This window comes from Pelodiscus sinensis, chromosome 16 (genome assembly GCF_049634645.1).
Source record: "Pelodiscus sinensis isolate JC-2024 chromosome 16, ASM4963464v1, whole genome shotgun sequence".
NCBI classification, from domain to species: Eukaryota; Metazoa; Chordata; order Testudines; family Trionychidae; genus Pelodiscus; species Pelodiscus sinensis.
In genome coordinates this window covers 31,099,471-31,124,722 of record NC_134726.1, presented here as the reverse complement: position 1 = coordinate 31,124,722, position 25,252 = coordinate 31,099,471, and the positions used below count along the sequence as shown (strand labels likewise).

General features: G+C 52.2%; 1 protein-coding gene across 10 annotated transcripts in view; it reads left to right on the top strand.

The window, feature by feature from the left end:
* The window catches only part of TNRC18 (trinucleotide repeat containing 18), a 176,805-nt gene extending 153,653 nt beyond the window's left edge, over window positions 1-23,152 (top strand). For 7 of the 10 annotated variants that reach the window (XM_075899657.1, XM_075899656.1, XM_075899664.1 and 4 more), the window contains 13 exons: window positions 1,618-1,836; window positions 6,981-7,423; window positions 8,504-8,668; window positions 10,221-10,362; window positions 11,574-11,691; window positions 12,180-12,255; window positions 13,166-13,274; window positions 14,270-14,386; window positions 14,861-15,025; window positions 16,251-17,542; window positions 18,881-19,117; window positions 19,944-20,018; window positions 20,649-23,152. In XM_075899657.1, the coding sequence (XP_075755772.1) occupies window positions 1,618-1,836; window positions 6,981-7,423; window positions 8,504-8,668; window positions 10,221-10,362; window positions 11,574-11,691; window positions 12,180-12,255; window positions 13,166-13,274; window positions 14,270-14,386; window positions 14,861-15,025; window positions 16,251-17,542; window positions 18,881-19,117; window positions 19,944-20,018; window positions 20,649-20,855 (3,365 nt within the window). In that variant the 3' untranslated portion in view covers window positions 20,856-23,152. The remainder of the gene's footprint in view (window positions 1-1,617; window positions 1,837-6,980; window positions 7,424-8,503; window positions 8,669-10,220; window positions 10,363-11,573; window positions 11,692-12,179; window positions 12,256-13,165; window positions 13,275-14,269; window positions 14,387-14,860; window positions 15,026-16,250; window positions 17,543-18,880; window positions 19,118-19,943; window positions 20,019-20,648) is intronic. The other 3 variants (XM_075899662.1, XM_075899661.1, XM_075899665.1) reach the window with 2 other exon arrangements.
* The last annotated feature ends 2,100 nt before the right edge of the window (window positions 23,153-25,252 follow it).

Below are 25,252 nucleotides of genomic sequence, written 5' to 3'. Positions count from 1 at the left end.
AGGGGGGTGTCATTGAGGTCATTTATATTCATATTATAGAGATCACAAGTGGAAGTAAAAGTATTTTGCTGTTCAGTTAATCTTTGAAATAGGTTGATGGGTTGATGTCTAGGTTGGCTGTCTTTCAGAATGGAAAGACCTTAACCCTTAGAGAACTGAGAGCTAGACATTTGGTGGTGCCAATAACATTCCTACTACTGAAGGAAACTGGCCATTCTTGAGGATCATTTCTCCTTCTGAACTAGAGCTCTGAAATAGGTTCAGATCTATTTTGGTGCAATTAACTATACAGATAAATTCCTTTCTAACCAGTATCTACTAGATCACACATTCAGTAACTAATCACCTTCAAGCTGCTTTACAGACTGACTAGCATGAATGTGCTACAGGTTAGAGAGTGATGCATGTTTCTAAGTTTGCAGTCTTCCCCTAACCTCCCCCCCCCAAAAAAAAATCTCTCCCCAGACGCACGCACGCTCTCTCTCTCTCTCTCTCTCTCTCTTCTGAGTTTGCAGTCTTCCCCTAACTCCCCCCCCCCCCAAATCTCTCTCCAAACACACACATGCACACCCCCATGATGATATTTGCTTTAGTATTTGTTCTGTTAAAAATAGACACATGCCCACCTGCAAATGATTCTGCCTTACTGGGCTGGGACCAACTGGACATAAATTGAAAGTTTTAGGCAGTGTGTTAGCAGAACAATTTTCACCCCCCACCTCCAAAACAGTCTGCTGAAAATGGACCCCTTATAACTGCCATTCTCTTCCCTTACGCCTCTCTCCATCTGCAATTATTTAACTTAAGTCTTCAAGTTTCATTGCTCTTGATACCCCACCCCCCATCCTTGCTGTCTTGCCATTTCTGTCTTTGTCTCTGTCTTGCTCTGTGTGTCTCTCCCCTCCCTGCCAGGGCACGTGCTAATTTCTGGTATTCCCCTTCAGTGAAGGAGCACTCTCTCCCAGTTACAGAGCCGGTCCAGTGCAGTGACAAAGCAAAGGTTTTCATTGTGAAGAGGGAGAGGCAAAAAGCAATAATAAAATCTGAAGATCTTAGCTTAAGTCTCTTTCCAACTTTTGCCCCATATGGGTTCTTGTTTTTTGTTTTTGACCACACGCTACCATGAGCTATGTCACTCTGTTTGAACAAGGCTGCTATCACCAGGCATGTCTTAGTAGCTGAGTTATGTGCTCTGTGGCCAATGTTCCCGCTAAGCTTTTCCATCCATATGTGGATTTTTTCCAGCTATGTGCACAATAATTTTGTATGTGCGCTGAGGCGTGTGCCAATGTGCACCACCACTGGGGGAAAAAACCCTAGCTGAGAGCACTGTGCTAATCAGCGGGGCGGCATTTGAATTTCTCCTGAGTGGCCGCACATGCGCTCAGCTTACGGGGAACACTGTCTGTGACTGCAAGGACTTGTTTTCTGTGGTCTAAGATGTGTAGCTCAGTTTGGGTGGCTCTGCAGCGCAAGAGGACACCACAGGTTTTATAGTGATAGAAACCCTGGCACTCGCTTTGCTAGGAAGCTGCAACCTGATGCCCCAGGGCGGAAGGATGGACAGTGGAAGCCTGATAAGACTTTTAATGAGCTTCCTTTTTTTCTGCATGCTAGATTCTAGCTCCGAGGAGGAAGAGGAGGAAGCAGAGGATTATGGGATGGACAGCAATGACAGGCTTTCGTCCCCGGCCCTGGATGAGAGCGGTTTGGGCCTGCTAGCAAGGTTTGCTGCTAGTGCTATGCCGAGCCCCATTGTTCCCCCTCCTCTTTCCATCGTCCAGCTGGAGGCCAAGCAGAAAGCTAAGAAGAAAGAAGAGCGGCAGAATCTGATGGGTAAGTCACATGCGGGCGGGGATGGCAGCTGTCGGGGACCAGAAGAAGCAAATTTATGGGAGTAGAGGGTCCCTGTGCTGAACATGGTGGGGGGGAGTGGCGACCTTTGGCTGAGGAGTATGGATGGAAATATTGGTTCAAGGTTTTCATTCCGTGGTGGCTTTTAAAGGGAGGGACCAGAACCTCCCCCCAACACCCCGCTCCTGCATCTTGCTTCCCACACTGGAACACCCAACTGAAGCACCGGCGTTGAGGCTACACGGGTTGTCTTACAGGGCCACCACCCTTGGAGAGGGAGGTGGTGGCTTCAGTCCATCTGGCAGTGGCTGCTGGCCTGTGTGCCCGGATGTCAAGGCGTTGCAGAGGGAGCGCCAGCACGGTGGGGATTGCAAGCCAGTGTGTCAAGACTAAACCTGTGGCCTAGCAAAGTGCGTCCAGTTGTTTGCTGCTGGTCGCCTGCATCAGCGGCTTTCCTTGGGGCTTCTAAACTGACACGACCTGGCTTCCCTTGGGCGGGGCCCCCGCGTGGGGCGGATTGTCACCATCCTCTTTCTTTCTCCCCCGCCGCCCTCCCCAAGTTCTGCTGAGCCCCTGAGTGAAATGGCGCTGAACATGCCACTTGGTATGGCAGTGGTGGGGGTGGGAGTAGAGGAGGGGAAAGCCATGTGGCTGTAATTAAGGGTGGGTCAGGGAGGTTTTCTGCAGAGCGTGGGGGGCAAGGAACCGTGTTTGTGCCTGCTAGAAGGGCCCTGTTACCTGTGCTCTGTGCTGCAGGCTACAGAAGTGCCTGGTTCACAACCCACTGAAGTCAGTGGAAAGTCTTCTGTGGAAAGCACGTCGCCAGAGTGGGCCCCGGCAAGGTTGTGTGATCGCAATGCAGGGCTGCCCCATTCAGATACACGTAGGCTACCCTGGGCAAGCAGTAAAGGCAACTGGAGGAAGCCCCATGCTGGCAGCAGACCACCTAAACCTTGAAGCAGCATTTCCCTGCCCAATAGTGTGTTCTTCAGGGTGCAGGACAGAGGAGAAGTTGGAACAAGGAAAGGTGCTGAACCCTCAGTTCACCTCCTCCCGGCCTCCCCTCCCTGTTTCCAGGGAAGCTCTGAATGCAGTCAGCATGGGAGCAGCTCACAAATAACAAGGCCGTATTCCACCAGCCAAAGGCTCTCTCCTATTCTGCTTTCCTAGCACCCATCTCAGCCATGAGAACATGTACGACCTGGAGAGCCCGTCTCCCAGAGCTATCACCTTTCGCTTTCTTGTCCTGGTCTGTAATGGGGGAGAGCCACAAGTAAGAATGTGGGGTGGGAGGAGACTTTAAAATAGGTGGGGAAGGATTATCTCCATTTTATAAATGAGGAAACTGAGGCAGGCAATGTACGTGATTTGTCCAAAGCCATAGAGGGAGTCATTAGACTGGGACTCAGGAGCTCCTTATGCTAGGTTGTCCACTCAGATTGCTAGCGCCCGTGTCTCTCTGTCCCTAGTCTCTCTGGTCTACGTTCATCTTTTCCTCCCCATGCACCGTGCTGCAAAAGGTACCCCAGGGTGACATCTTTCTCAGCCTTCAGATCTATAAAGGTTCCATTTATAAACTCTTTATTAATATTTATTAAATGAGAATGGAAAAAGACATCTTTCCAGGGAGGCCTGCTTATTTTAGCACCGTTTCCATGCTATATTAGGCTTTCGCCAGCTTGTTCCAGTCACCTCCGTTAAGAATTTATAACAACTGCCTCTCGTAACCTGGCCCTGTTAAAACCCAGAGCATCTAGAACCTGTCTAATTTGTATGAATAAAAAGGAGAGTTAATGTCGTAACTATGAATGGATCCTTCATTTCAGGCATTGCCTGCTTTGTATGATTTTGCCTTGCGCTCTTCCGAAGCATGTTTGCAAAGTCTAACTGAGGAAGAGGGGAGGCAAAAAACGGTTTTTTAGCTAATGAAGGAGGGAGAAAAAGAGAGTGTTTGACATTCTCTCATGTGCACAAATGGGGGTAACTCTCATCCCAGTTTCATGCCCTGGAGAGCATCTTCATTCAAGGAAGTGACTGTTGTAAATCCAAGATCATGTATTTTTAATACAGTAGACTTCCGATAATCCGGAACCTATGGGACTTAGATGGTGCCGGATTATCAGATATGCCGGACTATAAGCAGGTTATATATATGCTGTATACATTATATACTGTATATAAAGTGTTCTTAACCCTTTTTATTGTACATACTGTATACAGTATACTATAATGTTTTAGTTTTTTTAAGCCTTTTTTACCCTTTTTGCTCAGTTCAGCTGCTGCCGCTGTTACCTTGTGACTCATTTTTTTGCCGAAGCTCACTCACTAGGCTCTTGCCAGTTTGATGCCGGACTATCAGGAGTGCTGGACTATTGGATGCCAGACTATTGGAGTTTTATTGTAGCTCCTTCCTGCAAACAAAATGTTGTGATGGGTTCAGTCAGAGACACGCACCCTCTTTTTCACTTGATGTGCTGAAATACCACTCGGCCCACTTACCTACCCTTAGGGGCACCCCACCCCCCTGTCCTGTAGAGCCAGGCACTCTGGCCGGGACGCAGAGCGAGGGTGACCGCCCTTTGCAGTAGAACACAGACCCTGAGATCAGATCAGCTCTGGGAAGGCTCAGCCAAAAGGACTTGCTTCAGCACCCAAATGCAGAGGCTCAATGGGACTTGAACCCCAGATAAACCCACTGTATGAAGTTTTACAGAGGGTAAGCTCATGTTCGTCTTCTTTCTCAGGGTAAAGAGATGTGCCCAGTTGCTCGCCCCTTGTCCCCAGCTAACAATTACTTACGCTGGGTTTGTTAATACACAAAGTGATTTTATTAAGTATAAAAGGTCTGATTTCAGTGGCCATAAGATCTAGTAGACAACTGTGTAGGTTACTAAATAAAATAAAACAAAACACACAAGCTAAGCCTAATATACCACATGGAATATCTTCACCCTCAGTTATTCTGCTAGGCTGTCTGGTCTGCTAGGCTGTCTGTCTGGTCTGCGAAAGAAACTTCCTAGTCTAGGCTCAAATCTTCCCCATGTTCAGTCTTAGATGTTTACAGAAGTCATCTTGGGCCATCACCAGGGGGGCCTGCCATCTGGTAGCCGCTGCTGTTGTTTGGCTTCCCTCCTTTATATAGCTTTTGCCCAAGGCGGTAATCCTTTGTGTTAAATTTAAACCTTTCCCCTCACTTACAGTGGAAAAGCGCAGCATCCACTTTGGCCAGGTGTCTTGGTAGGATCAACCATAGCCCCTCTGTCCCAGGAAAAACTAGTCCATTTACAATTCATTGTTTTCTTTCCAAAGGGCCATCAAGATCCTGGAAGGATATTAATGTCTCGCTTAGCTTGTCTGTTAGTAAAACAGGTTTATACCCTATATTTCTAACTTCAAACACAGGAATGATACGTGCATACAAATGGGGTAATCCTATTTAGTCGGCTCAGAGGGTAGCTGTGTTAGTCTGTGTCTGCAAAAACAATGAGGAGTCCTGTGGCACCTTAGAAGCATAAGCTTCCGTGGGTAAAACCCACTTCGTCAGATGAATTGGAGTGGAGGTTAGAGGCTGTGCGTGTGTATGGACAGCAGAAGAAAGATTACAAGCTTTCCAATGATACATTATATGAGGTATTTTGCATAAACCCTACTCCAGTTATGTCATATTCATATTCAAAAGCATGTTTCCATAAAGCCTATGGGATGCCCGGGACAAATGTACCACACAGATGCCAGTCGTTGTTAGCCCTGGGAAGGATTTGGGCCAAGCTTAGGTATGGACGGGTGTTGCCTATTTTGGCAAAGAGGGCAGGCAGGAATGAGTTTTGCCTTTGGCTCTCCAGGTGTGAAGTCGCAGCTCTGGTCTCTCGAGCCTGAAAATCGGTGGATGGATGCAGATATCCGTGACTCATTTTTGTGGATACAGATTTTGTATCCACCCAGATGTCTACTGGTCTCCTTCCCCCCAGGCAGCTGTATTTGTTGTTCTAAAGGCAAGGTGGAGCTCTCACACCCCCACCATCTGTGAGATAGGCAGACTCACGGAAATCCCTTGGGCATGTTTGTCAGAGGAGGAGAACTGCAGGAATTGAAGACATTTCCTTGTGGAGGGTTGAACTTTTAGCATCAAGAGAGGGAGGAACAGATGCATCAAGGCTAGAAGGTTATCTTAGCACTCGGGAAACCTGGGGTCAATTCTCTGCACTGTCACAGCCTTCCTTGGTGACCCGGAGCCTGTCACTATAATGTCTCAGTACCTCCATTCCCCCTCTGTACAATGGGGAGAATAGCACAGCCTGACATCACAGGGGGTTGTCAGGATGAATGCCTCAAAGTCTGCGAGGTACCTGGATACTGCGGGAGGGGGAGCCAGAAAGGACCTTAATCGGATCCTGTCTCAGATCTTTGCTGTGGTGCAGGCAGGAGGGGATTTCCACTCGCTAACAACGAGAGATCATTTACCTCGCTGAACTTTGCAGTGGCTACTCAAGCCAATAGACGGGTCCCTCAGCTCTCCCTGGCTAATCCAAAAACATCTCTTGAAGTCTGGGGAGTTTTTTTTAATTAATAAAACATTTCATCCAAATCCAACGGGCCAAGTGGATCTGTGTGAGGAGCCCGGCCATTAAATCAGTCAACCTTAGCCGGGAGGAGTTTGCATTTCTTGTCAGCCACCAAACCCTTTCCTACCAAGCCCGGTCTGTAAAAAGAGTACAGGCTTTTCTGGGCAGGAGGGGAGAAAGTAGGGGTGGTGAGGACCCCACAGGCAGCAGTCTGGGAAGCTTGGATTGATACGTCTCTGGGGAGGTAGGGAATGGGGAAGTGATGGGAATGGTCATTAATTCGGAGCGATATTGTGTTGGTGGGTGCTTGTGGAGGTTGTTCCTTACTTGTAGCTGCTCACAGAGTTCTCAGCAGGACCGACTTGAGAAGGAGAATTCTCTTGTTTCTTCTTGGGAATTGGCGTCCATTTCCTGGTGTGGCTCCTTGCAATGAACGAGGGTGGATTTTCTTGAGGAGTTTGGCTATGCTCTGCAGAGCAAGTGTAAAGTCTGGCATCAACGCCAGAGGAGACTGGGTCAGATGCAGTCCACAGTTGATTGATGGCTCAACCCCCTTGCATTTAGGAACAGAGTTTGAATACACCGACTCGGAGAGCGAGATAAAGATCCGGAAGAAATCTCCCTCCGGGATGCTGCGTGGAAAGAAGGGGCTGATGGAACAAGGCAGCGCCACCCCTATCCCAGCAGCCAGCAGCATGGACCCCAACCCTGGGAGCGCGGACAAAGTCAAAATTGGGGCAGAGAAAGGCCGGAAGCTGAAAAAATTCAAGTCTCCCAAGGACCTCAGCTTCGAGTTCGGGCTGGAGGCGAGTGATGACGACTTGTGGAACCGGCGCCGGAGCGAGCGCATCTTCCTCCACGACGCCAGCACTTCCTTGCCTGGGCCAATGCCCAGCACCCCAACCAGCTCCACCCCTGTTTCCAAGCCCAGCCGCTGCGGGAAGGGGGCGCCGCTGAGCCCCAAAAAGGAGGGGAGCAAAGGGAAGGAAAGGAAAGAGCTGAGCAAGGTAAGGGCCACTTTTCTGGGGTGGGGGAGCCGGGCAGGAAAGTGGGGCGGGGAGGTGAATTGCCTTGATCCTGGCACTTGAAAGGAGGTGAGTTTAATGGCTGTCTCATCTCAGCAACTGGTTGCTGCTTCTTGGAAACCCGCTGCTCGTAAAGAAGCTTCCTTTATCCACAGCTGTCCAGTGAAATGCTGCAACCAGGCCTGCCGACGGGTGGGCAAAAGGGACAGTGGCCCCAGGGCCTGGCGATTCAGAGGGGCCATAAGTTCCTGGCCACTGCCACTACTGCAGCCGTGGCTAATGGCTCTGACTATACCAGACCTTGGTTTAGGGATGTGGAGGGAGTTCCTGCCCCTGCTGAAAGGGTGGTAAAACTCCCACTGACTGCAGTGGGGCAGGGTCTAACCCCCTGGCTAGCCATGTAATCCTTTCTCTGCCCCACTGTAAAATGGGGGATTGGAAAATGTGCCCTGTCTCCACCAGAGAAACCCAGTACTGCAGCAATACGGAAAATTCCCCTCTCACCCCAAAACCTCCCCTGGTCTGGCTCTCTCTGCTTCCCTCACCCACCACATGGCCTTTTGAGCGCTTTCCCTTTCTCATAGCGATGTCCTAAATCTTTGTGTTGTCTGGGAACAGAAGTGAACCTCTCCCAATCACCGGCTAATTAGTTTGCTGAGGCATTAGGTTCCTTTGGCTCCAGTTGGGCCCATTGGCCGGTCACTAGGGAGACTGGATTACGGGAGGAATAAGACAAGTTGTGACACCACATCAGCAAGGGTCCTTTTCCAGCCGTTCTGGGGGAAGAATTGGTCGGCAGGAGGTGCCACCCGGGATAATGAAAAGCTCTCGATGGAATGTCTATGCTGTACGCAGAGAGGCAGTGAGAGCCTCTTGCAGTGCAAGCATCTGGCAAGCTGCCCGCTTGCGCTCAGCCCCATAGGGACTGGCGTCTTTACTTTTGTCTCCGTTTCAATATGAAGTGCTGCACGCTCCTTTGCTCCATCTTTCCCTGTAACTGGGTAGTGAGCCTTACTGAGCAAGCCTTTTGATGGGTGGGCGTTGTTCTGTATTTGCTTTTAGCAGCGGAAGAAAGCTAAAGAGGCCCCTTGCTGCTCCTCCTCCTCTTCCATGTCTCCCCCTGGCATCTCCAGCCCCCCCTCCGATGCCCGAGTCAGCCTGGCCAACTCCCTGAGCTCCAGCAAGAAGAGTAAAGCCAAGGTGAAAGCAAAGGAAGTGAAGAAAGAGGTGAGGGTTGACTCCACAGATTGAAGTCAGGTTGTAGCAAGACAGTGGGGTGTTTGCTCCCTCCGTACACTGGGAGGGGGGGAAGACAGATGCACCCTTTTGGGAGCTGGGACATTTGTCGCACTGTCAAGTACTCTCACTAATGGGACTGGGGCAGGCTGACATAGAAACTTGAACAAACACCCCTTCTGGGAAGATAGGCTTTGTTCTTTTAAGTTCTCCTCTTCTTGGGAAGCTTAAAGACTCAGATGAATGGAGAGCATCACCGTGGTGTGATTCTTCTAGGGCCTGAGGGAAGGTGCGTCCTGGTGACAGTGCAGGGTGCTCAGGAGGGAGTGGGCTTGCAAACCCAATTCTGCGTGTGAAGAACATGGCCCCATTCGGGCAGCACGGAGGGGTGTTGCTGGACCAGTGGACAAGAGTTCAAGACGGAGTGGGAGGGTGTGACTGAACTGCCACCCTCACCATGGAGTCCCATCTGTCCAGGTCCAGGTTTTGAGAGACACCGAGGGTACGTCTACACTAGCTCGTTAGTTCGAGCTAGGTAGGGTAATTAGGGCAAGCGGAGTTGCAAATGAAGCCCGGGATTTAAATATCCCAGGCTTTATTTGCATGTTCCTGTGCACCGCCATTTTTAAATCCCCCTTAGTCAGAACTCCGTGCCCGCAGCTACACGCAGCACGGAGTAGGTTGTTCGAATTAAAGATCTTTCATTCGAATTAGGATCGAACTAACGAGCTAGTGTAGACGTACCCTGAGACTGTGGACCCTGCCACAGTAGCTTGCTTTCAGTACCTTGTCCCGTGTAGAGGCAGGCCAGTCCTACGGCTGTCTGGTTCTGTTCTGCATTCCCTTTAATGTCCAGACAGGTCCAGAAATGCAGCTAGAATGTACGAAAGGGCTCTCTGAGCCCTGGGCCCACTGACAGCCACAGTGAGGAATAAACACACCAAATAAAGCAAGGAAGCTCCCAAAAGGCGACTGGAACTTTGGGTGCAGCATTGGCAGGGCCGGCTGACTACGGTGGTTCACGCTGAGGCAGTCTGCCTCCTAATTGTCAGGTTGCTTACCCCAGGAGGGAGAATAGCAGGTATGGCACAGGAACATTGCACCTTGGCATCCGAGCACAGAACTGTCCACATCTAATGGGTCACTTAGAGCTTGTCTATACTTACCAGAGAGCGAAGCTCTGGAGATCGATCTCCCGGGGGTTTGATTTAGTGAGTCTAGTAAAGACCCACTAAATCAACTGCTGATTGTGTCCCTGGTGAGTCACGAGGAGTAAGGGAAGTCAACGGAACAAACTCTCCCGTCGACCTCCTGCAGGGGAAATGCTGCAGAAATTCAATTTAAGGTACGCCAACTCCAGCTATGCTATTCTCATAGCTAGAGTTGTGTCTCTTAAGTCGACTTTCTCCCGTAGTGTAGACCTGGCCTTAGGAAGGAAACTTCAGAGCTGGGAAGGAGGGTTTTTAAAATGGCTCCTAAGCCCCGAGGCTCCATGCCAGACGTGACCGAGTTTTCTGATGTGCTCGTTTGTTTCCTTCTCCAGAACCGAGGGAAGGGCGGGGCCGTCAGCAAACTGATGGAAAGCATGGCAGCTGAAGAGGACTTTGAGCCCAATCAAGACAGTAGCTTCTCAGAGGATGAGAATCTGCCCCTGAGCATGCTTGTAGAGCGGCCGCCTACCCCAGGTGAGAGCAGGAGGCTGTAGCTGTTGGGGGAGAGGAAGCTTTATCTGAGCATGCCTGGCTTTTCTGCTGCAGTGGGTGGGAGAATTGGATGGGATTTTCCCAGCTGGATAAAGAGCAGCCAGCTCAGTTATACAGGGGATGCTGCTCTGCTCTGAGGCTAGGTAGGAGCAGAGCTCTCATTAGTGTGCCCTGAGTCCCCAAGCGCTGGGCCTGCCTTGCTCAGCAATTGCAGGAATGCATCATCAGTCCCTAAGGAGGGCTGTGCTTACTAGCAGTCAGAGCAAAGGGCTGGGTCCCAGGAGGGCTGTGAGTTCTAGTCCCCATTTGAACCACTGACCAATATTTTGGCTCCCAGCAAGTTTCTTGATCTTCCTTGTGCCTCAGTGAGTGCAGTGGCAAAGCTGGGTCAGTAGCAGGGCTGCGTGGAGAATCAGGCAGGGTCTCCAAGCTGCATTCACCTGGGAATAGGATGATGATCATACAGACCCCTCTCTTTGGGTTCTCTGCCTTTGCCCGGCCGGAGATCAGGGACGGCTCGTTGTGTTCCATGTGTTAGCCCCTAGTTGGTTTCTACCGGCATAAGGAACCATGAGCCTCACATGGGTCGCCACCAATAAAGAGCTGCCATTTATTCCTTTAAAGCACCCTAGAGGTTTCTAGGTAAAGACCAGTCTCTGCGAGGGGCCGGGGTTCGGCTGACCTGTTGGTATTATGATGGTGTCACAGACCTGCCAGAGGGCCAGCTGAGAATAGGACCTTGTTATGCTGGGAGCTGTATGAAGAAAGACAACCCATACCCCAAATAGCTGGCAGTCTGAGGCTGATGGGGGTGGGGTGTTTGGAAGTTGTGGCAAGGCCTTTCCTGGGTCTTCTCTCACCCTACGTGTGTTTAGACTACAGGGATTTCTCGAAAAAAGTGGTCTAGACTGCTGCCGTGTTCTTTCGAAAGTAAATCGAAAGAACGCGGCAGTTTTTTCGACCGCGGAAAACCTTGTTTTACGAGGAATAACGCCTTTTTTCGAAAGAGAGCATCCAGACTGCCTGGGTGCTCTCTTTCGAAAAAGCAACTCGCTTTTTCCAAAGTCCTGGTTGTAGTCTAGACGCTCTTTTCCGAAAGAGGCTTGCAGTCTAGCCGTAGCCCCAGTGAGCTCTGCCCCTTTCTGTTGTGAATGGAGCCGCTAACTCCCATGTCTTGCTCCATGGCCCTGCAGCCCCCCGCTCCTGTATCATTGACAAGGATGAGCTGAAGGACGGGCTGCGTGTCCTCATTCCCATGGATGACAAGCTGCTGTATGCCGGACACGTGAAGACCGTGCACTCTCCTGACATGTGAGTAAAAGGGCAGCCTCTCCCAGATGAACCCTGCTATGGTGGAGGGGAGGGGTCGCACACGCTTCGAGGCTCCCGCAGGGCTGCATGTACGCACAGGGCTGCTGCCTTGTCCTTCAGGCACAGTGGAATCTGCTCAGTACTTTCTGGGACCTGGTGGGTGAGCCAGCACCCCCTGATTCTGCACCAAGCAAGCTGAGTACTGGTGAGATGCAGGTGTCTAAGAGCTGCAAGGTTGGAGGGTAGCCGCTGAGTTTGGCTGGGTGGAGGAATTCACCATAATGAGCCACCTTCGTTAACCAGTGAATTTCTCAGCTGGGAAAATGCAGCCTCCCTTTAAATGGCATCTGGGGACTGTGAGGTGTAAGACGACAGTGCCTGGCGAAGATACGACAGCGGGGAAGGAGCCGCAGCCCAGGGAAGGGCCACAGGGACGCGCGGGGTCCTTCTTAAGAAGCGTTGATCTCTCATGATGCTTGTGATTTCAGATACCGAGTGGTGGTGGAAGGGGAGAGGGGAAATCGCCCCCATATCTATTGTCTGGAGCAGCTGCTGCAGGAAGCAGTAAGTCGGGCTGTTTGACTCTCCATATGCGGACTGTGACGTTCATATCTGGGCTGGGGGAGGCAAAAGGAAAATCCCTCCTGTCTGGTGGGTAGTGGCGGGTTGCAGCAGTACCCCCAAATCCTACCCCTTGTACCGCATCTGGTTGGAGAGGGTACCAGATGGATTGTTATTCCCGTCCCAGCATGTAGATTCAGCCTCCCCTCTCTGGCATTGGGCTAACGCCCCAGGGCCGAAGGCTCAACCCTGTTCTGCCAGGGACGGTACAGGTTGAACCTCTGTAGCCTGGGACTCTCTGGTCCAGCAATACCTCTGGTCTGGCATCCTCGGGGACTCCCTGGGGTCTCTGGGGTTGGAGCAGTCAGGGGGGAAAACTGTGGCAGCAGGACCACGCATGTTGCTGGACCAGAGAGTCCCAGTGGCCGGATGTAGAACCTGTTGGCGGGGGGGCCAACCAGGAGTGGGGGCTGGTGGCGTGGAGGTCTGGGAGCTGGGGCCGGCAGCTGGTGAGGGCTAGTGGATTCCCAGGAGCAGAGCAGAGGGGCCAGTCTTGCCCTCCCCTGATCCGGCAAACTCCCTGGTTCAGGACTGGTCAGGTCCCGAGGGTGCCGGACCAGGGAGGTCCAACATCGGTGCTGCACTGCATTGTATCACGTGGAGAAATGTGCCCCTTTGCTTTGCTGTAGCAGTCTCTCCTTCCCACTCTACAGCCTTCAGCAGCTGCACCTTTGACTCCTGTGGGAAGGGGGAAGTGCAGCCGGGCCTGGCTCAGTCTGAAGTCCTGCCTGAGGAGAGCTCAACAATGCCCATTGGCAGCCAGTCTCCTGAAACACTAGTGGGCAGGGGGAGGGGGACAGGAGATCAGGAAGGCTTTGGATGGGTTAGTAAGTTGCTGTCCCACCCCAAACAGATTATTGATGTGAAGCCGCCCTCCGTGAGGTTCCTGCCTGAAGGAACAAGGATTGCTGCCTACTGGAGCCAGCAGTACCGCTGCCTCTACCCGGGGACTGTGGTCCGAGGTGAGAACGTCCCTCGGACGCGCACAAGCCAGGAGCGTCTTAGCACACAACTTGACGGCTCAGTGGGATAGTACAGTGCAGCCCCACAACCTGGCAGGGTAGCCCTGTGGTGCCAGATTCCTTCCTTGGAGTAGTGCCTGCTGAGTTTTCGGCAGAGGTTTAAGGTGCTTAAATACCATAGAATTCAACAGACGATGGAAGGGGGGGATTTCAAAAGCCTGTAAGGGAGGTAGGAGTCTAACTCCAAGTGACTTCCCAGAGGTTTAGGTTTCTACGTCAGACGGGTACTTTGAAAATTGTACCCTGAATATGCCTGACTCCATTCGGCCTCTTTGGGGATCTTAGCTGTAAAGAGTGCCTGTAAAGAGCGCAGCGAGAAGAGCTGTGAGCGGCTCCCGACTGACTGCAAAGCGCTTTCTCCTTCCGTACAACGCCCTCGTCACGTGGTTTCATGTCGATTGGCTTGGAAAGTGGCCGTCGGCGAAGAAGCTGCCAGTTGGGATGCTAGTATCAGTGACACGATGGCCCTAGGAGGGCAAGACGCCGAGTTAAAAAAGGGGGCTGCACACGGTTAACAGACTGGGGAGATTGATCCAAGGAGAGATGGATGAAATAGCGATTCTGTCCCGGGGTGGGAAGATGAATAAGAGGCAGCCGATGCTAGCAGAATGCATTGGACAGGCAGGAACCAAGGGGCATCCGTGCACAGGAAGAGTGAATCTGTACGAGAAGAGAATTGGGGGGTAGAATCATGTAGTCATCCTGTGGGTAAGCACTTGGGAGGACTGTTGAAAGGGAAGTTTTGTGCTTGAAGGTGGGGCATGTGATTGGACCACAGGCTGTTTGCCCCACGTGGGTCTGGTTTAGTAGCAGGTTCTGAACTGGCCCTGCCTCTCACCATCATAACTTTCAAGTGTCAGAACTCTCCATTCTGCAGCTCCTGCTACGTGTGTGCCAAATCCTCTCTCCTTCATCTCTTTCCCCCCAAACCACAGGGGCCCTGGATCTGGAGGAGGATGGGGATCTGATAACAGTGGAATTTGATGATGGAGACACTGGCCGGATTCCCCTGTCTCATATCCGGCTCCTACCACCGGACTACAAGATCCAGTGTAAGTCTGGACTCCTGAATTGGGTTCTTCTGGGATGTATCCCTCAGAATCCTGGTCTTTTTGCCCATGAGACGCTAGCAGTTTCCTTTTAAGGCTGCTCCTAGGCTAAGGAACTATCCTGTAAGATTCCAAGGATCGTTCACAGCTGTTCCAGGATTGTGTCCTAAGATATCTGCATGTGGATCAGGACTGAGCTTTCTAAGGCTGGGGAGTTGGGAGGAGAACTGATTTGGGGGTGATGGGGTGAATCCCTGTCTGCCCAGTGTTAGTAAGGTAGCAGTTTCCCAGTAGCACTTAATGTGCATCCCTCATAGGCATAGTGTGGTCCCAGGAAAAATCTGGGGACAGCAACATGCTCCTTTAATGGCTTCTGCTGAGAATCCAGACCTCCAGTTTTGGCTATGGGGTGGTTTTAGTTTGGCTTTCGTAGCAGGCAGGCTTGCTGCTAACCATCTGCGTGACTGGACGTTACAGGTGCCGAGCCCTCCCCGGCCCTCTTGGTGCCCAGTACAAAGCGCCGCAGCCGAAAGTCCAGCAAGGATGCTGGGGATGGAAAAGAGAGCAGCACACTAGGGTCAGAGGAGCCAGTGGCCAAGGGCAAAGGCCGTGGGAGAAAGCCAAGCATCAAGCTGAAAGCTGGTATGTTGATTCGCCCTATTTTATTACACAGTCCAGTGTGTCCTTGCACCAGCTGTTAATCCAGTAGTTCTCCAAACACACCCACCTCCACTAGTCCAGGTCTGAACCTGGTCTTTTCTGCTCAACTTCCTAATCTTCATCCTTCCCTAGAAGCAGTGTTCCCTGTAAGCTGATCACTTGGACAGCCATCCAGGAGAGATTCAGGTGCCGCCCAGATGATTAGCAGAGCGCCCACAGCTGGCAGCATGTGTTTCTGTTGGTGGTGCACATCTGCACATGCTGTGGTGCATGAAACAAAATTTATTCTGCTCGTGGATGGAACATATTAGAGGCAACATTGCCTAGAAGGCTGCTTCCATCCAGCACTGTGACCCAAAGTGTCGAGCGGCTGCTGGGTTTCTCACCCTCTCACAGGAGTTTGTTAAAGAGCTAGTTATTTACCAGCAGGGCTATTGAATTCAGTGCTGCAAGCCAGGTTTGGAGACTCCGTTTTCTCAGTGGAGCATCTGTGGGGATGCGCCTCCATCTCGTGCTGCGAGGGTGCGCGTGTTCCTAGCAGCAGGGAGCGCGCTGCACCCGTGGGGAGCTGGAGCACCTGCCAGGGCTACGCTTGTAAAGGAGGGAAAGGGGCTGCAACATTGCAGCTGCTCCTCCCTGCGGATGCAGCCGGTGAGTCTCCCAGTGTGTCCGCAACAAGGGGCTGAGCTGGCGTCTGCTGTGCCCTCCAGCGGCTAAGGCTGCCCTCTCAGTGCTGCTCGTAGGCCACAAGAAGTGTCATGAGGTCGGCTCGCGCCATGGCCCACGCCACCCGTAGTAGCTTAATATGCCACAGAATGAGCTGGTATCTCAGCTTAAGGCGAGGTGTCAGCAGCAGTAAGTGCAGCGTAGATCAGTGAGACCGTGTGTTCTCAGCCCGGTTTGCGCTAGAGGCAACCCCTCGTGCGCCCTCTCGATAGTGATCAGCAGTTCACTGGTGTCCGCTTCAGATCTGCAGGCTTGTAGGATTTATTAAGTCCACAGAAAGGGCCCTGCTAAGATGGCCACTTGCGGGAGTGAACAGTGGGGTAAAAAAGCAAGCCCCCTCCCCACTGCCTCAACTTCCGCGTTACGTGCCAGGAATATTCAGCCGCTGGTGTGACTTGAGGGAGCCCATCCCGGCTTACTGAACGTGTCCGGGGGGTAATATTTGCATCGCTCAGTCTAACTACTTTCTCTTCCTTTCCAGAAGAAGCAGTCCTGCCGGAAGAGACGAACCAGGCAGATCCCACAGCGAGCAACCCTTCTGTTCCAGAGACGACAGTCTGCCTCAGCAAGCAAAGCGTGAAGGGGTCAAGGAAAAGCCAGCAGAATCCTGCGGGGGGTTCTCCCACCCCCACGGAGGAAAAGCGGAATAAAGCCGGCAAAATGAAGATCTCTGCGAAACTCCATAGCCCACCTCAGCCTTCTTTTCAGCCCCCAGTGTTCAGCAATGTTCTTGGACCAGAGCCCTATAGTGAGCTCCCGGGGACACTGGGACCCTTCAGTGCCAGTGACAACCCCTCTGGGAAAACCAAAGCCAAGAAGGGAAGGCCTGCCGAGGAGTCGCCGGAGTTTGCTTCCACAGCCAAGGCCCAGAGAAAGCAACTGGACAATGAAATCCTCATCAAGCTGGACCACGAAGGGGTGATGTCTCCAAAGACCAAGAAAACAAAGGAGGCCATGAGGATGCTGGAGGATTCAAACCTGACCAGCAGGAGGGACGGCAAGAGTGTCGTGGGGCTGGGCTACTCCACCGCGTTGGGCAGCGAAGCCAAGCAGAAATCTTCAAGAGCTAAAGCCGCGGAAGGGGACGCTCCAGCTTCTAATTTCGGAGGCAAGGATCCGGAAGTCAAAACCACCGCCGCTGCGGCAGCGGAGGAGTCTGAAAGTAACAGCAGCGGCAGCAGCTCGGAGTCTGAGGGCGAGGAGGAAGCTGAGAAGAACGGAGGCGAAGCCCAGGACAGCAGCTCAACCAGTTCCAGAGCGTCCACCCCCGTGTCTTCCTCTAATTCCTCCTCTTCCTCCTCCTCTTCCAGCAGTAGCAGCTCCTCTTCATCCTCTTCCTCATCCTCGTCATCAGCATCGTCCACCTCCTCGTCATCGAGCTCCAGTTCCTCCTCCTCTTCCACCACAGACGAAGACTCCTCTTGTAGCTCAGACGAGGAGACCGCTGAAGCCCAGCCGAGCTCCTCAGTCCAGCAGGCTCTCGCTCCGAAGCAGACCAAGCAGGCGGGAAAGTCCCGCGTGTCTTCACACCCTCAAGGCCAGAAGCAGCAGCAGCAGCAGCCACCGCAGCAGCAGCCACCGCAGCAGCAACAGCAGAAGCAGCCACAGCAGGCCAGCAACAAGAGCAGGCCCAAAAAGCGGGAGGGAATCCATCTTCCCACCACCAAGGAGCTTGCCAAACGGCAGAGGCTGCCCTCGGTGGAAAACAGACCCAAGATCGCCGCTTTCCTCCCTGCACGGCAGCTTTGGAAGTGGTTTGGCAAACCCACCCAGGTGAGCACAGCCCTCCGGCTCGTTCTTTTGGTGCTTGCTCTCTCTATTTTCATAATCCCCGCCACCTTTCCACTCTGCCTCCTTTCCTGCCCAACCAGCTGTTTCATCCCCACCTTCTTCCTGCTGGCAAAGGTGTCCCCAGTGGCGAGGTTTGGTGTGTTCCCCACCTGGTCTGTAACCAGGGTTATTCCAAGCAGGAAGGAAGAAGCTCAAAGAAGTTTTAGGCAGATTTACAAGAGACCCTCCGGAAAGACCCTCCAGCGACAGCTGCAGTGCTTCTGTTGGGACTGCCTAGCCCCCCGTCTATGAGCATCGGCACCTAGGTGTCCTGAAACTATAAAGAGAGCAGCTATCTTTTGGTGGGTTGAGATCTTCAGGTTCGGTTTTGTTACTTGGAATCACAGAATCATAGAATCCCAGACCTGGAAGGGACCTCAAAAGGTCATCAAGTCCAGTCCCCTGCATTCACCAAGCACCGTCCATTCTAGATCATCCCTAAAAGGTGTTTAACCTACTTTTAAATATCTCCAGAGATGGGGATTTCACAACCTGCCTAGGCAATTTATTCCAGTGTTTAACCACCCTGACAGTTAAGAAGTTTTTCCTAATATCCAACCTAAACCTCCTTTGCTGAAATTTAAGCCCGTTGCTTCTTGTCCTATCCTCAGAAGTTAAGGAGAACCATTTTTCTTCCTCCTCCTTGTGACACCCTTTTAGGCATTGGAAAGCTGTTACCATGTTCCCTCAGTCTTCTCTTTTCTAAACTAAACAAGGCCAATTCTTTCAGCCTTCCCTCGTAACTCATGTTTTCTAGGCCTTCAGTCATTTTTGTTGCTTTTTTCTGGACCTTCTCCAATTTCTCCACACCTTTCCTGAAATGTGGTGCCCAGAACTGGACACAATGCTCCAGTTGTTTCTGGAGGAGCAGGTACCCCACTGAAATACGGTCTTTATGTACTTCCCACTCCCTTCTCCATTAGGGGTCCTCAGATCACCCTTTAACTGTTTTATTAGTTGCTGTGTCACTTGCACTCTGGCAAGCAAGGGATAAATACCTGCCACCATTTCTGTTCTGTTAGCCAGTAGGGGCTGCTTAAAAGGGGGAGGTCGGACTCAGTGTCTCGTCCAAGGTCACATGCCTCATCTGGAGCCTCTCACCAGAGCGGTGTCCTCAGGTTGGTTTGCCATTCCATTTGGCTGACCGTTGGTGCTCTGATTATCCATAGAGGGATGCAGGCAGGGGAGAGCAAGCTGTGCCGGAGCGGGCGAGGGGGACGTGTGAGACTGGCTTGCACCTGATACTCTGTTTGCTCAGCTTTGCGCTCCTCATTCCCACAGAGACGAGGCATGAAAGGGAAGGCCAGGAAGCTGTTCTACAAGGCCATTGTCCGGGGCAAGGAGATCATCCGGATTGGAGACTGCGCTGTCTTCTTATCAGCTGGCCGGCCCAACCTGCCTTACATTGGCCGGATCCAGAGCATGTGGGAGTCCTGGGGGAACAACATGGTAGTCAGGGTCAAGTGGTTTTACCACCCAGAGGAAACCAACCCCGGCAAAAAGCTCAACGAAGGCAAGGTACGTCGACCGAATGCTGCCCACCCTGGGAATGGTGGTGCTGCAAAGCTCTCCTCATGCCTCATCACTGCACAGGAGTGAGGTGGCTTCCACTGGTCTTTATGAAGTGCAAAATATAGATTTGGTTCCATTTGATCAGTAACGGGCAGGCATGTCGATTGTGTGCGATCCGGGCTGTCGGTGCACGGGCATGCCTGGGGGGTTTCTAAAGTCCCTTGAGGAGGGAGAGGTGGTTTTTACACTTCTAAATTACCACTGGGAAACACAAGCAGCAGCCTTTTGCAGGAGCCCATCAAACGTCTGTTTGTCTCCCCGGTGCGCAGAGCAAAGCGGTTGATTCCTGCCGTCTGCTATGCGAAGGGGGGAGGAAGCTGCGGGTCTGATGTTCAGGAGTGCTGTGCGCCCACAGCTCTCATTGACATTGCTGGGAGTTCCTACTGCTTGGCTGCTCTAAAGAATGGTTCCCAAACTGGGGGGGTATGCCATGAAGAAATTCCAGGGGGAGGTGCGAGGTGGCTCAGCCTCCTCCCCGATCAAGTTTTGCTATCCTATTTAGTTCCCTTTTTTTTTTTTTTTCCTTTCCCTCAACAAGTTTTGCTGCTGTTTTGGGGGGGCAGGCGTGAGGGTTTTTCAAAAATCAAAAAGGGGGCATGATGCCCAAAAGTTTGAGAACCACTGCTCTAAAGATTGGCTCTGTTTATGCTGATGATGACTCAAGCCCAAGTTGTAAGCTGAGGGGATGCACATCTTTATCTAGCAAAGGAGAAGCCTTTGAAAATTGCCTGCTTTAATTTGTCTCCCTCTCCATTTTTCCTTCTTGGCATAGCGTTGGGATCAGAAATCTGGGCGGAGCTTATCTGCTGCTCTGCAGGCCTCCAACCAGCGGAAGGACTTCATGGAGGTAAGACAGGGATGCAGAAGGCCAGGCCTTGGAGAAGGTTTTATGACGTGCTGTTGACTGCTCCGATGTTTATAAGTGGAGCAAAAAGTGTTAACAAGGGAAAGGCCATCGGATTGGATCTGGTGATTCAGTGCCAAGATGAACCTCAGCCTCAAAGGCCACAGGTTTGGCAGAGCATTTTACAGAGGGGGAAGAGCCTGCAACGGTCCATTTGTAAACATCCCCAGATTTCAGTGGTGGTCGGCAGCAGGGTTGTCGTTCAGACCCATCGGTGGTCAGCTTCATTTAAATTCTGGCAAAATGACACCTGGTTGATTCTGAGGCTCACAGAGAAGCTGAGAAACGTGCAAAGACCAAGTCACCAGATTGGGTTGAAACTGGGGGAAATATGCTGTGAAACTTTTCGCCACGTTCCATTCCGTGCTCTGTCTGCCTGTGGGGATGTAGCAAATAAAATCTGAGGGGTCACCTCGTGCATCCCATCATATTCACACCCTCTGTGTAGCTCTCCCGTCCTTCCATGGCAAAAAAACCTAATCTGTGGGGAAGGAGTGTATTCTAAGTGCTGTAAAGTGATCGCTAATGACGCTCTTTCTCTCTCCCCTCCTCTTCCCCTCTCCTTTAATGCAGAGAGCACTGTACCAGTCCTCTCACGTGGATGAAAACGATGTCCAGACCATTTCTCACAAGTGTTTGGTGGTTGGTCTCGACCAGTACGAGCAGATGCTAAAGACCAAGAAATACCAGGACAGCGAGGATCTTTACTACCTAGCAGGGACGTATGAGCCCACTACAGGCATGATTTTCAATACAGATGGCGTCCCAGTCATCTGCTGACTGTGTAGGAAGCAGGAATTCAGGGACATGTGCCATGCACCTGGAGAGTCCTGATTTCGCTTTGGAAGAGGAGCACGGCCAATCTGAGGATGCACCTCATCAGACATGATTTATTCCTGCTCGTGACTTCTGTGTCGCACTAAGGACAGTCTTTGAAAAGAGAAGAGACAAAGGGTAGGGAGGAATCAAGCACAGGACTTTCAGAAGATGCCTTTGGGATGGCATTGGCGAGTGGATCCCATCCTTTTCAAGATGGGATCAAGAATCAGATGGTTTTAATGAAGGCAAAATGAACCAGCTTCTCCCTTCTGCTCCTGGACAGTCGATGATTCTCAGATCCCTGCACAGTGGATAACATCAAACCAGAAACCCTGGCAGCAGAGGCGGCTGCTTTTGTTGTGCTTGACCCCCTAAAAAATTCAGATGGTGACAGAAGAACATCTACGAGCCCTCAGGGTATCTGCACCTACTTGGCTCCTTCCTCGCCAACTGCACGTGACTTCCTGGGAAGTTTGAAGTGGAAGAGAAAGGAGCCTTATCTCTAAGCACCTCTGCTCAAACAGGGGGGGCACCTTTCGTCCACTTCCCTTCCTCTTAAGTCTGCTGCCTGGGACCTAATAGAGAGCTAACGCGACTGGACAGCCAAGCAGGAATGGAGTCCTTTGGACGTAGCTGTTGACCGATGTCCTTTCTGGAGAGGAGCGGAGGAGGAGAGAAGAGAATCTCAGAAGCTGCATTCGTCTGCCCTTATCTCTCACTGAACAAATGGATTCACTCCGTAGATTCATCCAAGAACTCAAGAGAATGTCTGTGATGGGGGGATAGGGAGGAAGGGGAGGGCTCTCATCCAAAAGGGAGGGTACAGGGTGGAATGTAACGAACAAAAATCTCCCTTCAGGAGGTGAAACACCTGGGGAAGTTGCTACAACCTGCTCACGAACGAGGAAGCCACTTCTGGTGGCTTGAAGGAGGCCATAGTCCATCACAGACACACAGCACCTTGGATTTCACACAGTGCTGCGGGGCTGCATGCTCCCGGGCAGAGAGGATCCTGATGTTCAAGCAGAAGTGCACGCTCAAAGGGATGAAAGCGAACTACTCCCGGCAGTGTCGATGCAGGTGATGCATGGTGCATTTCCACAGTAGGGAGCCAGAACCTAGCTGTCGTCAGGAGCAGGCATTCAGCTTAGTGGATCTCCGTGGCCCCTTGAGAGCAGTCAGTCTCCCTCCTCCAAAAAGCCGACCTACCTATCTCGTTCATCTGTCACAGGCCAGAGCCTTCCGCTTTGGCCATTTGCCTTCAAGCAGCTGCACCAGGGAGTCAGGTTTGCGATCCGGAGCGCCAGTACACAGCCTGGCTCTCGGGCAGCTTGCAGGGAGCCAGGGGAGTGGAGCCTAACAACACAACAGCGCAATGTCCTTGCACTTAACTGCAATCTCAAAAGATGCACTGATCCTTGCAACGAACCGATTCGCACTACATATTTCTAGGACACCGAGAGATCCAGCTTGGATCGGAGCAGAGCGACCAACCCAGAGCTCCAGGGGAGAGACTTACAAGGACAGATTTTTAGCTATCTGCCATGGTACTATCTGAGTACTAGAAACTTGCAGCCTCTATGGGAAGGGCAGAGGGGCACCCCCTAAAAGATGATCCCTCATACTTTAAAAGAACCACAATGGTGCTGAATTCCGGCCACCTCTGCTCCAGCCAGTGGCTCGCCAAGACTTGGTGGATATTAATGTTTCTACGCTGTACAGTTTTAATGTACCAAAAGACTCTTTAAGCCCGTCTGTATTATAAGTCTTTAAATGGATTCAACTTTTTAATTATAAATATAAATATATATATATAAAAATATAAACTTTTTAAAACTGTGAAAAAATTATGAAATTATAAAGAAGAACACAGTCTGACGTTTAGAATATTATTTTTTATTTCCAGTTGGATTGTGAATGTAAATGATCTGGGAACAGGCACACACAGACAGCCACACACAAAGTGTACTGTACTTATAGAAGCAAATTGTGTGAGCAAATTTTAAAGAGAGCGCGCGCGAAAGAGAGAGAGAGATTTTATGCTAATGTTAAATAGAAAGCACTTACTGCCCGATGCCTTCTATGGAACACAAGGATTTTTCAGACAATCGAGAGGAAAGGAGAGCCAGGTTTTTGTCTTTTGTTTTCTGTTTTTGTTTTTTGTTTAAAAATAATTTTTTTGGCATTATGTTTGTTGGAGAATTCCGTGTGACCGTTTTTTTCATAAAAAAGAAAAAAAATCAATTGGAAAAAATGAAGCATCTTTCTTGGTCTCGTTTTTTATAGTTGCGTTTTTGTGTGGTCATGGTCACCCACAGGAGGTGACGCATGGGAGGGTTATGCCAGGGTCATGTACCCCTCCCCCCAAATGGCCAGCACACTCGGCCCTGCCCCTTGCATCCAGATCTGGGCAGGCGGTGAGTGGAAGAGTGGGACCAGCCACTTCTCAGGCCAGCTGTTGGGTTGCTCCTCTATTGCAGCGGGTGCCTGGCTGGGGAGGCGGTACCTCAGAAAGGGACCCTGGTAGCTCTGGTCAGCACCACTGATGGGTCCATTAATTGTCTGGTCATCCGTGCTGCAGAGCCCAGGCGGGCTAGTCCCTACCTGTCCCGGCTACATGCTGCACCCCGGAAGCAGCCAGTGGGTCCAGCTCCTAGGCCGGGGGCCCACAGGGCTCCATGTGCTGGCTCTGCCCTGAGCATTGGCTCTGCACTCCCTTGGCTAGTTTCTGGCCAGTGGGAGTGTGTAGGGAGGGTGATGCCTGTGGGCAAGAGCAGTGCATGCCATGGAGCCCTCCTCTCCCTCTCGCCCGCCCAAGGAGCTGGACCTGCTGGCTGCTTCTGGGGCGCAGCACGGAGCCAGGACAGGCAGGCAGCCTGCCTTGGCCCTGCTGACCAGGAGCCACCCAAGGTAACCCTGAACCCCAATCTTCTGTCCCAGTCCTGAGCCCCCACCTGCACCCCAAACACCTCATCCCTGACCCCAGCCCAGAGCCCTCATCTGCACCCCAAGCTCCTCATCCCTGACCCCAGCCCAGAGCCCTCATCCCCACCCTGTCCTGAGCCCCCTCCTGCATCCCAGAGCCTGCACCCTTCCACACGCCAACTCCCTGCCTCCACCTGTAGTCCCTTCCCACATTCGGAATCCCACAGCCCAGCCTGTAGCCTCCTCCTGTACCCCCAGCCCCGCTGCAGAGCCCTCACCCACTCCTGCACCCCATCTACCTGCCCCCAGCCCACACCCTGAACCCCTCATCCCAGAGCCTGCACCCTATGTAGAGACCTCACCTCCCACACCCTCACCCCCAGCAAAAGGGAGGGAGGGGGAATGTAGTGAGTGGGGGCGGGGCCATGGGGAAGGGGCGGGGCTAGGGTGTTGGGTTTTATGCCAATAGAAAGTTGGCGACCCTAAGCAATAGGCTGTGTGCTGCCTGAGCCAGGCTGCTGGGGACAGAGACACAGTGAGCCAGAGAGCCCCCCGGCACCGGGAACAGCCCAGGCAGGGAGCAGACTGCTGTCACCTCCCCAGCCAGGTTCTCTCTGAGCAGCCAGCTACAGCCCTGTGAGACCTGGCTCCTTCCCACTTGCTGCCCGGCCCTGCTGCCAGGGAAAGCTGCTGGATGTGGAGTGGGGGGAAGGCTCAGCAGGAGAGGACAAAATGCCCTCCCCCAGGTAACTTGGGCTGGACACAAGGCGGTGTGGGGAGGCTCCAACCCTATTCACTCGGCAATGCAGCAGAAGCCATCCTGCTCTCAATAGTGACTGTAAATGCAGCAGCCTCCGCCTGCTGGCTTGTCTCTGGCTGCTTGGTCCCTCCAGTGTGCTGAGAAGTGCCGCTCCAGGGCCCAGGTACGTCTGAATCCATCCCTGTTCAGGCCCCTGGGCTTCAATGAAAACGCAGCACGTGCTCAAGTGCTTTCCTGAGTCTGCGTGAACAGAGATCTCCCTCTCCCACCTGCACGCTCAGCTGAGGATCCTCCGCCAAGCTGCACTCCTTCCATTTCCTCTGACCCCCCCATTTCTAAAGGTGCTGCCGGCCAAATCAAGCTGAGCATTACAGCTGGGCCGCGCTGGTGGATGACTGTGCATCAGTCCGATTGTTCCCTACGTTTCCATCGGGAACAGACTCCTCAGCAGTGTTTGCTGGGCAGGGATCGGAGGCAGCGGGAAGGGAGTTGATGCTCTGGATCAGTAAAGCGCTTCCATGTGGTTTACCTGAGGCGCCTGTCACGTGCGCTGACACCCGCAGGAGGCTGGATTGGAGTGAGCAGGTGGTGGTCTTGTTGAGTCGCTTGTCAGGGTAGGACTGTGCTGTTGGCTGCCACTGAGGGACCAGCCGAAGTTGCTTTGCTGGCTTTC